At 41.0% G+C, this 15151-nt stretch overlaps 1 protein-coding gene across 7 annotated transcripts in view; it reads left to right on the plus strand.

Moving 5' to 3' along the window:
- fnip1 (folliculin interacting protein 1) overlaps positions 1 to 15151 on the plus strand; it is an 83100-nt gene that overhangs the window by 26119 nt on the left and 41830 nt on the right. For 6 of the 7 annotated variants that reach the window (XM_034311166.2, XM_034311167.2, XM_026941087.3 and 3 more), the window contains 4 exons: positions 1881 to 1964; positions 3738 to 3809; positions 6648 to 6783; positions 7088 to 7289. In XM_034311166.2, the coding sequence (XP_034167057.1) occupies positions 1881 to 1964; positions 3738 to 3809; positions 6648 to 6783; positions 7088 to 7289 (494 nt within the window). The remainder of the gene's footprint in view (positions 1 to 1880; positions 1965 to 3737; positions 3810 to 6647; positions 6784 to 7087; positions 7290 to 15151) is intronic. The other variant, XM_026941089.3, reaches the window with a different exon arrangement.

Below are 15151 nucleotides of genomic sequence, written 5' to 3' on the forward strand. Positions count from 1 at the left end.
TAATATTTTTTTATTTGTGAACTGATGTTCAGCTGTTCTTTTTAATAGTCAACTTATTTTCGGGTCATCGTCATAAAAGCTCTGTAAACACAAGCACAGACCCGAAGATATATCTTTCATTTCATCAAGCTGAATGCCCACTAAAAACTAACAGTCATCACGTTTTCAGGCCGTTTTAATTTTTGACGTGACACAAAGCAGTGATATCTAAGCGGGTGAGTTGTTTACTTACTTTATAATTAGTCATTAACACCATCATTTTGTCCATTCAGGCCGAGAGCTCGCACGAAAACAAGAGGCGGGATTTATTGAACGAACCTATCACATCCAATTATAACCGATCATATCCAATTATAGCGCGATGGAGCCATTGCCTCCTCTCACGTGACTTTCCCCCATTCATTCTCAATTACCCCCCACTAAACCCACAGCACGTTATGGGGTTTCTGTTATAAGTCAATGGGCTGAGGAGAGGCAATCCTCTGCTGTAACTTTACCCGCTTGTGTCGCTATATATATATATATATATATATATATATATATATATATATATATATATATATATATATATATATATATATATATATATATATGTATGTGTATGTATATATATATGTATATGTATACTTTGACCATGCCGTGGTTGTTTGTGCCAGATGGGCTGGTTTGAGTAATTCAGAAATTGCTGGGATTTTCATGTACAACAGTATAGAGATTACATAGATTGTTGGGGCGGGGGGCGGGGACCCAGAAAACATGAGCGGCAATTCCTCATTGTTAAGAAATGTCAGAGGAGAATGACAAAGGCTACTGTAACCAATTTTGTTCCACTGTGGTGAGGATAAAAGCATCTCAGAATGCATAACACATCAAACCATGAGGGCTTTAGGATGGGATACAACAGCAGATGACTACATCGGGTTCCACTCCTGTCAGCCAAGAACAGAAATCTGAGACTACAGTGGGCACACGCCTGCCAAAACTGGACAGTTGAATATTGGAAAAACTTAGCGTGTTCTGAGGAATCTCAATTTCTGCTGCAAAATGCAGGGTCAGAATTTGGTATAAACAGCAGGAATTAATGGAACCAACCTGCCTTGTGTCAATAGTTCAGCAGTTTTTGGTGGTGTAATGGTGTTGAGAATGTTTTCTTGGCACCATGCGGCCCCTTAATATTAGCTGAGCATCATTTGAGTGGAGTCTAAGGGAAAATTTTCACTGACATGCAATGCCATTCTGGATGAATGGAAACGTTCAAGTGCCTAATGTTGATTGATTAACAGGTACTATAAGTGGTCCCCATAGCTTGCATCCAGGTTAAGTTTGTGTGAGAACATTGTGCAAAGTATGTATAATCAGCTAGTTGCACAATTCCCAAAAGCAGTGCACATGGAAACTGTAGGTTGGAATTAACCATTTGCAAACACGTTACAGAAGAGGCAGCCATTTACACTGCCAGTGTGAGTCCTTCATTCTTCCACCTCTTGTAAAACTAGCATGATACTGCCTATCAGTCTGATGAATTCACAGACCCACTTCATGTCTAGGACCATAGCCGGTCACTCTTATTACATTCAACCACTGAGGTAGGATAGGCTTCTACTACAATTCTGTGTTATATTTGCTGTGATTTTATTCCCCCCTTTTTTTCTTTTAAAAGCCTGTGAAATTATGAATAAGCATGAATTTGGTAGGGCTCTGTTTGTGTTAAAGTGCTGTTATGTTCCAGTTGCCTTGGATGTATTCTCATGTCTTAGGTCTTTTTGCTTGACTAATCTGGTTCTGTGTCTTTCTCTCTCTTTGTCTCTGTGTCATCCTCTCTAATGTTTACTCCCAATGTTCTACCCATTTCTGTTATCTGTGGACATTACCCTGCACAGGATTTTCTCAGCTGTGCAGCCCTCGTCGGGCCTTCTCTGAGCAGGGCCCTCTCCGACTCATCAAGAGTGCCTCTTTCTTTTCAGGTTGGCGCTCTGTGTTTGGGTGTGTGAAGCTAGGGCAAGTGGATCATTATGCGTAGTCAGCACATAGATATTTGTGACTAGCGAATGCATGCCATAAAATATCTTACAGTACTATCATCTTCATCCACCTCCATAAAAGCTGCTCATCCTCACTATTTTTTTTTTTTTTTGATATTTCTTCTTCTTTTTGGCTATTAGCGTCATGTAAGGTTCCCTCATCTCTTTTTGATTCTTTACTTCCTCTCTCCCTCCCTCCCTTTCTTTTACCTGTACTACCCTACACAAATCGATGCCAGGAGTGAGGATATAAACTAGCTTATGAATTGCTCTCATGCCTCTGCCTTTCTCGAGTATTGGCTGAGTGACATGCTGTCTTGCTCATTAGTTATACAGCATATGAATGGCGGAAAGTCAGCTTTGACTTTAGAGGAAGTGCAGCACGGTACACCGATCAGTCATAACCTTAAAACCACCTGCCTAATATTGTGTAGGTCCCCCTTGTGCCAGCAGCTCTGGCCTATCGAGACATGAACTCCACAAGACCTATGAAGGTGTGCTGTGGTATCTGGCACCAAGGCGTTAGCAGCAGATCCTGTAAGATGTGAGGTGGGGCCTCCATGGTCAGACTTGTTCGTCCAGCACTTCCCACAGACTCTCAGATTGAGATTTAGGGAATTTGGAGGCCAAGTCAACACCTTGAACTCTCTGTGATGTTCCTCGAACCATTTCTGAACAATTTTTGAACATTGCCCAGAGTATCATTCCCATACACAGCAAGCTGCATTGCACTGTGTGTTTTGACAACTCTCTATCATAGCCAGCATTAACCTTTCAGCAACTTGTGCTACAGTAGCTCTTCTGTGGAATCGGACCAGACGGGCTAGCCTTCGCTCCCTGCATGCATCAGTGAGCCTTGGGTGCCCATGACTGTCACCAGTTCACCGGTTGTCTTTCCTTGGACTACTTTTGCTAGGTACTAACCACTGCATACCAGGAACACCCCACAAGACCTGCCATTTTGGAGATGCTCTGACCCGGTCGTCTAGCCATCACAATTTGGCCCGTGTCAAAGTTGCTCAGCTCCTTACGCTTGCACATTTTTCCTGCTTCCAACACGTTAACTTCAAGAACTGACTATTCACTTGCCTAGTAAATCCCACCCCTTGACAGGTGCCATTTTAACAAGATAATTATATTCATTTCAACTGGCAGTGGTTTTAATGCTATGGCTGTATGGTGTAATTGTACCATTTAAACTGGCTAGGCAGAACAATAAGTCATTATCAGAGACTGATCTAAGAGCATAAAAATCAATACTATAAATGACTGTTGATATTAACTACTCTATCCAAATAGCTTGAACATATAACCACCATTATCATACATACATATATGTGACATCAGTTCTATGTAATTACGCTAGTTTAGCACTCAGATTCCAATGAGTTGAATTCCACTCAAGCAGTAAATTAGACCTTCTTCCTTGAATTAACAGAACTGAAATTGATGATTTATTGTTGCAATAGGGCATTGGAGTTTGATATATTTGCCCTACATACATATGCACATCGTAAGGCCTCTAAGCACTGCATGCTATGGGAATACACAAAGGTTATTCACACATGACTGATGTATTGGGCCCACTATGTGCGTGGTAGGCTGCACTGTAGTGTAGAGGTATAGTGGTGGCGGGTATTAATGCCCTTTGCTGTGGAACACTCAACCATTATTACCTTGTGTCAAACTCACTTTCTTTGCTCAATTCCTTCATAGGTCACAGTAACCCTATGGACATGCCTGCCCGAGGACTGTACGATGAGAGAGAGAGTGGCATTGCAAGATCAGGTGTGTCTGTGTGTTGTTTCTTATATCGTATAGTTTTTTGTTAAATGCACATTTGGCCTCATTCAGCAACCTTTAAGTAAAGCAAATTTGTTAATGTTTTGTAAAGCAAATTTGTAAAATATATATATATATATATATATATATATATATATATATATATATACAGTGGGGCAAAAAAGTATTTAGTCAGCCACCAATTGTGCAAGTTCTCCCACTTAAAAAGATGAGAGAGGCCTGTAATTTTCATCATAGGTACACTTCAGCTATGAGAGACAGAATGGGGGAAAGAATCCAGGAAATCACATTGTCTGATTTTTAAAGAATTTATTTACAAATTATGGTGGAAAATAAGTATTTGGTCAATAACAAAAGTTCATCTCAATACTTTGTTATATACCCTTTGTTGGCAATGGCAGAGGTCAAACGTTTTCTGTAAGTCTTCACAAGGTTTTCACACACTGTTGCTGGTATTTTGGCCCATTCCTCCATGCAGATCTCCACTAGAGCAGTGATGTTTTGGGGCTGTCGCTGGGCAACACGGACTTTCAACTCCCTCCAAAGATTTTCTATGGGGTTGAGATCTGGAGACTGGCTAGGCCACTCCAGGACCTTGAAATGCTTCTTACGAAGCCACTCCTTCGTTGCCTGGGCGATGTGTTTGGGATCATTGTCATGCTGAAAGATCCAGCCACGTTTCATCTTCAATGCCCTTGCTGATGGAAGGAGGTTTTTACTCAAAATCTCATGATACATGGCCCCATTCATTCTTTCCTTTACACGGATCAGTCATCCTGGTCCCTTTGCAGAAAAACAGCCCCAAAGCATGATGTTTCCACCCCCATGCTTCACAGTAGGTATGGTGTTCTTTGGATGCAACTCAGCATTCTTTCTCCTCCAAACACAAGTTGAGTTTTTACCAAAAAGTTCTATTCTGGTTTCATCTGACCATATGACATTCTCCCAATCCTCTTCTGGATCATCCAAATGCTCTCTAGCAAACTTCAGATGTGCCTGGACATGTACTGGCTTAAGCAGGGGAACACGTCTGGCACTGCAGGATTTGAGTCCCAGGCGGGTGTAGTGTTACTGATGGTAGCCTTTGTTACTTTGGTCCCAGCTCTCTGCAGGTCATTCACTAGGTCCCCCCGTGTGGTTCTGGGATTTTTGCTCACCATTCTTGTGGTCATTTTGACCCCACGGGGTGAGATCTTGCGTGGAGCCCCAGATCTGGGGAGATTATCAGTGGTCTTGTATGTCTTCCATTTTCTAATAATTGCTCCCACAGTTGATTTCTTCACACCAAGCTGCTTACCTATTGCAGATTCAGTCTTCCCAGCCTGGTGCAGGTCTACAATTTTGTTTCTGGTGTCCTTTGACAGCTCTTTGGTCTTGGCCGTAGTGGAGTTTGGAGTGTGACTGTTTGAGGTTGTGGACAGGTGTCTTTTATACTGATAACGAGTTCAAACAGGTGCCATTAAAACAGGTAACGAGTGGAGGACAGAGGAGCCTCTTAAAGAAGAAGTTACAGGTCTGTGAGAGCGTTTGTTTGTAGGTGACAAGTGGGAGAGTTTTTAAGTGGGAGAACTTGCACAATTGCTGGCTGACTAAATACTTTTTTGCCCCACTGTGTATGTAATATATATATATATATATATATATATATATATATATATATATATATATATATATATATATATATATATATATATATATAGACCTGAAAAGATCTGACATGACTTATCTTAGTTTCATTCTTTTACTACACAAAAACCATTTTTATATATATATATATATATATATATATATATATATATATATATATTATATAAAGGTTTTTGTAAGAATGAAACTAAGATAAGTCATGTCAGATCTTTTCCCACCTTTAATGTGAAATTGTAAAGTATACAAATAAAGTGAAAAGCAGTCAGAAGATTTTTTTTTTTATGGAAAAAATAAAAAATAACGAAAACCTAGTTGTTTAAGTCTGCACACCCCTAAACTAATACTTTGTTGAAGCGCTTTGATTTTATTAGACCACTCAGTCTTTTTGGGTAACAGTCTTTCAGCATGGCAGATCTTGATTTGGCAATTTTTTCCCCACGCTTTCTTGCAGAATTCTAGATCTATCAAAATGTAATGGCATTTCCTGTGCACAGCTCGCCTCAGGTCACCCCAACAGATCTTTAGTTGGATTCAGGTCTGGGCTCTGGCTAGGTCATTCAAAATCTTTTTTGTTAAGCCATTCCTTTGATGATTTGGATGTATGCTTTGGGTCACTGTTGTGCTGAAAGATGAATTCCTTTTCATCTTCAGCTTACGAGAAGACACCTCAAGGTTTTGCACTAAAATTGACTGGTATTTGTAGCTATTCATTATTCCCTCCACCTTGATAAAAGCCCCAGTTGTGGCTGAAGAAAAGCATTCTATTCTTGATGGTCACTATGGTGCCATTTTCTCTATTTGTTGATGGCGTTTATGGTGTTCCATAAACATGAGTTGATTAGGTATATTTAAAAAAAAAAAAAAAAAAAAAAAAAAAAAAAAACTTAAAGGGCTTGAGCACATGAACATTTCTAAAACTAATAATAAATAGATGATATGGAAATTGGTTAACACGGCTATATCTTAAATCTATTACTAGAAGTTATTCCTGTGGTTTCTTTAGCTATAGTTGACTAACTGGAGTAAGGAATAAATACTGTTTGATTTTACCATATTAGATGAAATCCAATATTAGAAACAATTTGGGGATTTCAGGCAGAATTGTGTGCTGTGTGTGATACAACCTGTATCAAACTTGAAAAACTCACTCACATCTCTATTTACTACCTTCTGCAGCATCTCTGAGTAGTCTGCTGATCACACCATTCTCATCACCCGGCTCTTCTCTCACCAGTAGCTGCGCCAGTAGCTACCAACGCCGCTGGTTACGTAGTCAGACCACCAGCTTGGAAAATGGAGTCTTCCCCCGATGGTGTGAATGCTGCAAGCAATATGCACACAGACACTTTACAGTCTTGCTCAAAGACATATTCACATATCCTTTGCTTCTTTCTTTGCTTCGTGACCTCCTTCATTTAATGAATTTAATTAAAAAACAATGCCCAGCTGTGCTCCTGGAACAAGGTAAACAAGAGAAAATCTCTTGGAAGTCCTTTGATCTGTGGTGCAGCTGGGAGAACAATAAAATCATTCACTCCCGACTGACTTAATGAGTTCAGACTGACAAAAATAGTAGACTACACTGTGGCTTTGTTTTGTGTGTTTTGGTCTTACAGGTCTGTGGAGGAGAGCTTTAACATGTCAGATGAGGGTGGTGTCTCAAACCTAGGTGTAGCAAGGAAGAAGAAGATAGCCATTGGAGTCATCTTCCTCCTGTCACCCAACGAAGATGAGAACAGCAAGTTCCAGGAGTTTTTCTTCTCCCACTTCCCCCTCTTTGAGAGCCACATGAACAAACTGAAAAGTTCAATTGAACAGGTATGACGTATTCGAATTCGAATTCTGACGTATTAATCATGTGTGGCATATACCCAAGATGCTATAGTATACAATATTTCAGGAGGATTAAAGAGGATTGAGATATTTATGGCATCATGGTAGGTTAATAAATAAATTGTTTATATGATTACTGGGCCTTTTTTTTATTTTATTTATTTATTTATTTATTTAGCTAGGGTACTCCAATCTTATTTGCAAGGGGCTGGTGTGGCTGCAAGTTTTCATTCAAACTTAACTAATTGCTCTAGCACAGTAAAACATGTATTGAGACCATTCTGTGGTATGGGTGGTATACACATATAATCAAAAACTAAATTCAGCAGATCGTAAGCTCCGTGTACACTTGGACCACTGCTGCAATTAGAGGAATTTGGATGCTTGTGAAAAAATCAGTGAAATCGTGGATAGTAACATCAATCAATCTAATCAAGGATATCAGAATTCCCATAAAAGCTATTCCACCAAGGGCAGAATGCATACAAAGGGAATGTGGAAGACCAATTTTAGAATTCAGAATAACACCATGTGTTATTGTTCATGTGACAGCAGTGTAACCCTTCCAGATGAACTGAATGATATGCCTGCATAGAAGGCCACCTTTCCTTCCAATGATCAGATGCTCTTGTCTGTCCATAGCAAATGAGAAAACCTAATCCACCCACATAAGGCTGCTGGTCCTGACAGCATAACTGATTTTTTTTTTTTTTATTTAAATAAATGAAAAGACCCTCAAACTATGGGAAATTACAAAAAGAGGTTCCTGTAAACACTTGATTGTGGTGTCCCAGAGAGTATCTCCCAACCACCGAGTATTTAGTGACAGACTGCTTTAAATTTTTCATTCTTGTGCTTGTCCCAAAAATAATTTGCCTCAATGTATAATCAGTGATAATGAAAACATTTATCTGATCCTCACATACCTAAGGACTGTTAACACTGCTCCTCGTTCCTTCTTATTGTTATTTGGATCACAAGTTTAAACAAAAGTAACATTTCATTACTAATGTGTTTCCCCAACAAAAGTAGTGGGTTAGCAAAAAGCATGTTAGATACCCTTTGTTCATTCAATTCAGTTAAATCCAATTTTATTTGTAAAGTGCTTTTAACAATGGACATTTTCACAAAGCAGCGTTACAGAAATAAATGGATTCACAAAAATATATATATATATTTTTTTAATTTATCCCTAATGAGCAAGCCAGAGGTGATGGTGGCAAGGAAAAACTCTGAGACAATATGAGGAAGAAACCTTGAGAGGAACCAGGCTCAAAAGGGAACCCATCCTCATCTGGGTGCAATGGATAGTGCAATTATAAATAATTCCCTTCTATTATTGCGTACTATATGGACAAATAGTGCAATTGTGCAACCAGTAAATTCATCACAGTTTTCGCAGCGATTACAGCAATCGCAGTCCCAAGCCATTACAGTACAGCTCCCCATATGTGATCCCCAAGCCATCTCCACAGCCCCCAGGTGGCACCATCCCCAGCAACCAAACGGTTCTTCAGGCCGTCCATATGGGGCCACCCCCAGCAGGAGCGAGCGAACTCAACTGATGAGAACTCCAACCAGAAGTAGGGCATCAGGATGGGTCAGGCAGGTCTGGGGAGCAGAAGGGGTCAGGATCATTGGCATCTCAGAAGTAGCATGTGTAGCTCAACAGAGATGGAGAGACACTCCAATCTTATAGAAATTCTTCAGAGAAGAGTAGAGGCTGTTAGCTGTAAACAGGGGGTCAGTTCCATATTAATGTCCATGGTTTTGTAATGGGATTTCCAACAAGTTCAGATAGGTGTGATGGTCAGGTGTCCTCGTATGATTGCCCATATAATGTATCATGATAAATTATTTAATCGCTCAGAACCAGTAGCCTAAAAAAGACAGGTCAACAAGTCTTTCTACCATTTCATGATTAAGGAGAGTGTGGGAGGGCATAATATTTTCAGCTGTGCAGGCAGGAACTGTGGCAATCATGAAAACTCAGGTGGATGGTGGATTTTTAAGTGATTCTGCAGTAATATACAGTAAACAGTTAAAAAAAAAAACTCAACATTTTCAGTATAATTCTTTTACAAATCAGTTGTATACTATAAGATGGCACCATTTACTACCATTGTGTGGCTTTGAAGCCTTTTTTGGTTGAAATGGAAGTCAGCATCTTGAGGGAAAATTGGAGCCAGAGTCTGTGCAATAGAGTACTTAAAGCCATAACATGCAGTAGGTACGGCAAGTCAGACTGTGGGTCCACCTCTTGCCATCCATATTGGTCATCAACACTGTACTTGTTAATTTCGGGAGCATTCACAATTGATTACCTGAAGTGCAACATAAGATGGTGCTAACTCAAAGTGGCAAGTATATTCAAATTAAATAGTAGTTGTATAATGTTCAAGTATATTGATTTTACCGGTGTCAAGATTTTAGAGCTTTGAGTCATGACTTCCATTTGCTAGTTAGCTAACATTATCCATCATGTTAATCAAAGTAATTTAAATATAACTAGCATATGTAAGGTATCTACTGCAAATGTACTGGTAAACAGCAGTCAACATTTACACTCAGCACAGCCTATTTTTTGAGGCAAAAATCTCCATGATTTTTCTACACTATATGGACACAAGTATGTGGACACCTGACCATCATGCCCATATGTAGGCCTGCCCCAAACAATTGCCACAAAGTTTGAAGTACACAATTGTTTAGAATGTCTTTGTATGCTGTAGCATTAAGATTTCTCTCCACACTGGAACTAAAGGGACCAAACCTGTTTCATAATGACAATGCCCCTGTGCACAAAGTGAGGTCCATAAAAGCATGGTTTGCCAAGGTTGATGTGGAGGAGCTCCAGTGGTCCAAGCCCTAACCTCATTAAAAATCCAAAACAGAAAGGTGTTGTATGAGTAGGACACAAAACAAAAGTCTCCTTTGCATTTAAGACCTTTACATTCCAACATAAGAACCTGGAAACTGAGAGTATTATGGTGACTTCTCTCTGTTTCCAGGTTCATAAGTTGGAATGTAAAAGGTTTAAATGGACAAATCAATAGAGCCAGAATTTTTGCACACATTATATTTTCAAAATGTGACATTGCATTTCTGCAAGCCACTCACTTACTGGTGAAAGATCAAGACAGATTAAGGAAACCATGGGTGGGCCAAATATTTCATTCGAATTTCAACTGTAGGTCTCCGGGTGTTCAGTCTTTATTCACGGAATAATAAGAGATTTGTGAGGGGAAAAAAAGTAATTTCATCCATACCTAACCTAAACTCCCATTCCTTAATTTTTGAAGGAGACCTCAGCTGTACTATTGATCCTTGAAACGATCTGAAATTGGTCATTTAGATAAGTATTCAGATCCCTTATCAGTACTTTGTAGAAGCAGCTTTGGCAACAATTACAGCTTTGAGTGTTCTTGGGTAAGTCTCTACAAGCATTGCGCACCTGGATTTGGGCAGTTTCTCACATTCTTCCTGGCAGATCCTCTCAAGCACAAGCAGACTGGATGGGGAATGTCTGTGAACTGCCATCTTCAAGTTTCTACACAGATGTTGTATGGGGTTCAAATCTGGGCTTTGGCTGGGCCACTCAAGGGCATTCAGAGACTTGTCCCGAAGCCACTCAGCATTGTCTTGCTTTGGATTGTTGTCATGCTGAAATGTGAATCTTTGCCCCAGTCTGAGGTTGTGTGCACTCAGGAGCAGGTTTTCTTCAAGGACCTCTCTGTATTTGGCTGAATTCATTTTTTCCCCAGTTCTGACCAGTTTCCCTGTTCCTGCCACTGAGAAGTGCTCCATAGCATGATGCTGTCTGGAGGTCAGCCCAAAGAGTTCAATTTTAGTCTCACCAGAGAATGTTTCCTCATGTTCTGAGATCTTTGCCTGCCATATGCTTTTTTTTTTGCCTGCCATATGCTTTGGAAGACAACTAAATTGGATGATGGCAGAATCCTTTCCTTGGCGAAGAAAAACCCTTTCACAACATCAACAGAAGTCAAAAATACTCTGGAGAAGGTAGGCGTATCATTGTCAAAATCTACAATCAAGAGACACCTTCATGAATGTAAATACAGAGGGTTTACAACAAGGTGCAAACCACTGGTAACATTCAAGAACAGGAAAGCCAGAAAACATCTAAAAAAGCCTCCCATGTTCTGGAATAAGATTCTTTGGACTGATGAAACCAAGATTAACTTGTACCAGAATGATGGGAAGAGAAAATTATGGTGAAAGAAAGGAACAGCTCATGATCCAAAGTATGCTACATCATGTGTCAAACATGGTGGAGGCAGTGTTGTGGCATGGGTATGTATGGCTCCCAATGGAACGGGCTCACTGGTGATGATGATGTGACTGCTGACAGAAGTAGCAAGATGAATTCTGAGGTGTATAGGGATATACTCTCTGCTCCCATTCAGCCAAATGCTACAAAACTGGTCGGACGCAGTTTCACAGTGCAGGTGGATAATGACCCTAAACATACTGCGAAAGCAACTCAAGACTTTTTGAAGGCAAAGAAATAGAATTTTCTTCAATGGCCAAGCCAGTCACCTGATCTCAACCCAAAAGAGCATGCTTTTCACTTACTGAAGTCAAGACTGAAGGCAGAAAGACCCATAAACAAGCAATAACTGAAGGTGGCTGCAGTGAAGGCCTGGCAAAGCATATCTAGGGAGGAAACTCAGAATTTGAGTTTTGAGAACATGGGCTCCAGACTTCAGGCAGTCATTGACTGCAAAGGATTTTCATCCAAGTATTAAAATTATGCTTATATTTACAATTGTCACTTTGTCCAAATACCTTTGAGCCTCTGAAAATGGAGGTACTTTGTTGAAAACGGCTGTAATTCCTAAATGGTAAATGCCATATTTTTGTGGAACCTCTTAAAATAAAGCTTCGATCACATCTTGATTGTTTTATTTCAAATCCATTATGGTGGTGTATAAATGCAAAATTGCAAAAACTGTCATTGTCCAAATACTTCTGGACCTCACTGTACACTATGAATTTTGGGACCTTACATACATGTGTGTGCTTATCTAAGTCATGTCCATTCAATTGTTTTGATCAGTTTGCCACCAGACAATATAATCAAATGAAACAGGATGTCCCTGAGCTCAATTTAGATTGCCTTAGCCAAGGGTCTGAATCATTATCTAAATTATAGATTGTAGTTTTTAATTTTTCATATATTTGAAAAAAAAAATTCTAAAAACTTGTTTCTATTTCGATCATTATTTGAATCATAAATGGTAAATAGACTGCACTTATATAGCACCTTTAACCTTTGTGGTTCTGCAAAGCTCTTTACACTGTTTCTCCTTCAACCATTCACACACACACACACACACACACACACATCAGTGGCAGCACCACGCAAGGTGCTAGCCTGCCATCGGGAGCAACTTGGGGTTCAATGCCTTCCCCAAGGGCACTTCGGAATGTGGGGGGCCGGGGACCAAACTGCCACCCCTGCGATTAGTGGACAACCCACTCTACCACCTGAGCCATAGCCACCCCAAATTTTACTTGCTTTTACTTTCTGATTGATTGTGGTTACAAACAACATTATTGGGGGAGTGGGGTGGGGGTGGGGGAGAGGTTCCTGTCATGTGAGACCATGTGACCCCAGGCAGAAGTAGGAAGTACAGTTTTACGTTTGCCATAAAAGGAGCCGGTACGCCAGCACACGAGAGAAGCCTTTTTTTTTTTCTTTCATTTTTCCTTGCTTCCTTAAGCGATCACTGCAAATACGGATTGCCTTTTTTTTCCGTCTTCCCATTGCCACTGCGAATATACTTTAGGACTGAGTCATGCAGGGATTAAACTTCAGGGAAGGATTTCTCCTCTGTATTGAACTTTTGGCTGTAGTACGCCTCAGAGGATACACCAAGCTGGTGAGAGTACTCCAGCAAGACTATTAATTGTATACTTGGACTCTGCATGCACACACACGCTATCACCCTTTTTCTTGCTTTTACTTTCTGATTGATTGTGGTTGCATATGTGTAATATGTGCTAGGTGTCTTATAATAGTTTGCTGTGGTCTGTTTTTGTTCTGGAGGGCTCAGATACATGCTATTTAGAGACGTTAAGAACCATGTTGTTTGTGTGAATCTCAGTGTTGTTCCCGCCGAGTGTTACAATACTATGACAGTCACATAGTGCTGGGCACTTATAGTGAGCACTACTTAACTTTGGCTCTTTTTTCTCTACTCTACTCTCTACACTTGTAGCATTTGGAGCTATCCTGTGCAGCTTGTGATTTTGGTCAGAGCTTTAGTTTTATGTCCTCTAAATCTGTGATAGACTCAATTTTTTTAGCTTCAGTTTTTCTCCAACCATGGTGAGTGTATCCATTTCTTCTCCTCTAGAGCACTGGATGTTATGGCTAGCTAGAATTGCTATTGCTAGCTTAGCTTGTTAGCTTACAGTTTACGGTGTCCGAGATAGCTATGCTGTGTTTGCTGTTTTGCTACAGGCTTGCTCTGGTTAACGCTCAGAGCTATCAGTGCCACGGGGCTGAAGAGTGTGCTTCCCTTTCTTGCCCTAGCACTAACATCCATTGAGCTGCCAAATCCGCTGCACCAGTGTTATTGGGATTGGAACAGTGCTTCCCACACATTTCCCTCATAACCAGCACAAATAGCACTAACAGGCCGGAAGGTACTCCGTCCATTGCCTAAGGTACTAGTCACACATTTTTGCCAGACAAAAAAAACCTGCTCGTAATCGCCTTTGGCCTGCATCCTGTTGGGCCATGCTACACTTAGCCCGACCCACCATAGATCTACACTCATGCAACCAGTGCCTGAATCTCCTAGAGTCAGAAGACCACCAACTGTGTAACCTATGTACTTTTGGGGGGTGGTTGCTACAGGAGGGAGACGATCACCGCAGATGCCTCTCTCAATGGATGGAGGTGGTGTAATGCAACAGAGGCATAGGGAGCATGTCACACCACAATATGAGGTCTGAACACATCAACCTACTAGAGCTAAGGGCAGTCTGGCTAGCCCTCAAGTTCTTCTTACCAGTTCTGAGACCTCACCGCATCCTGATCTGCTCAAACATGCTGACAGTGATATAAATAGTCAGGGTGTCGTGAGGTTGAGGGTATCAAGAGTCCTAGATAGCTTTGACTGAAGGTGACCTGCCTGGTCACCGCAATGGAGCTGCAGATGCGCTATCCAGTGCATACATTTGGGAGAGTGGTGTCTGCATCCAGAGGTGGTGCAGCAAATCTAGGGAAAGTGTCGCCAGGCACAAGTCTCTGCTGATGCAGAGTTGAACTGTCGAACATGGTTCTCCCTAATGGAGTCAAGTGGCCATATGGGTTAGGATGCACTAGACCACAGTTGGTCTTGGTCAGTATGCGTTTCTGCCTTTTATGCTGGTCCTGGATTCAGGATTCAGCAGAGGACGCACAAAGTCCTGTCTGCCCGAGGTGAGGGAAGAGGTGTAGCATTCCTGGCCAGACTATCTGGGTTTGGCCCTTTGGGTTCAAGAAACGGTCCTCAGTGTTAGGGCCCCAAGTATGCAGGCTCTTTAGCCTGTCAGGTGGGAAGTGTTCTGGAAGTGTTGTGTACCTGCCATTTTTTCCCTTTTGTGTCCAGTAACTGCCTTATGGTGTTATCTATCCGCTCATCGGACCAGCTCTTCATTTGTCATGGTGCAAAGACCCCGTGGGCAAACACTGTCCCATTGGGTGCCTGGAGGTCATCACCACAGCTTACGAACAAGATGGCCCTCCATCCCCTACTGTGACGTGTCATTGTGCTAGGAGTGTCTCTTCCTAATGGGCACTAGTGAAGGGTGTGCCTCTCTAGAAGATCTGC

The sequence above is a fragment of the Pangasianodon hypophthalmus genome, chromosome 15 (assembly GCF_027358585.1).
Source record: "Pangasianodon hypophthalmus isolate fPanHyp1 chromosome 15, fPanHyp1.pri, whole genome shotgun sequence".
Lineage (NCBI taxonomy): Eukaryota > Metazoa > Chordata > Actinopteri > Siluriformes > Pangasiidae > Pangasianodon > Pangasianodon hypophthalmus.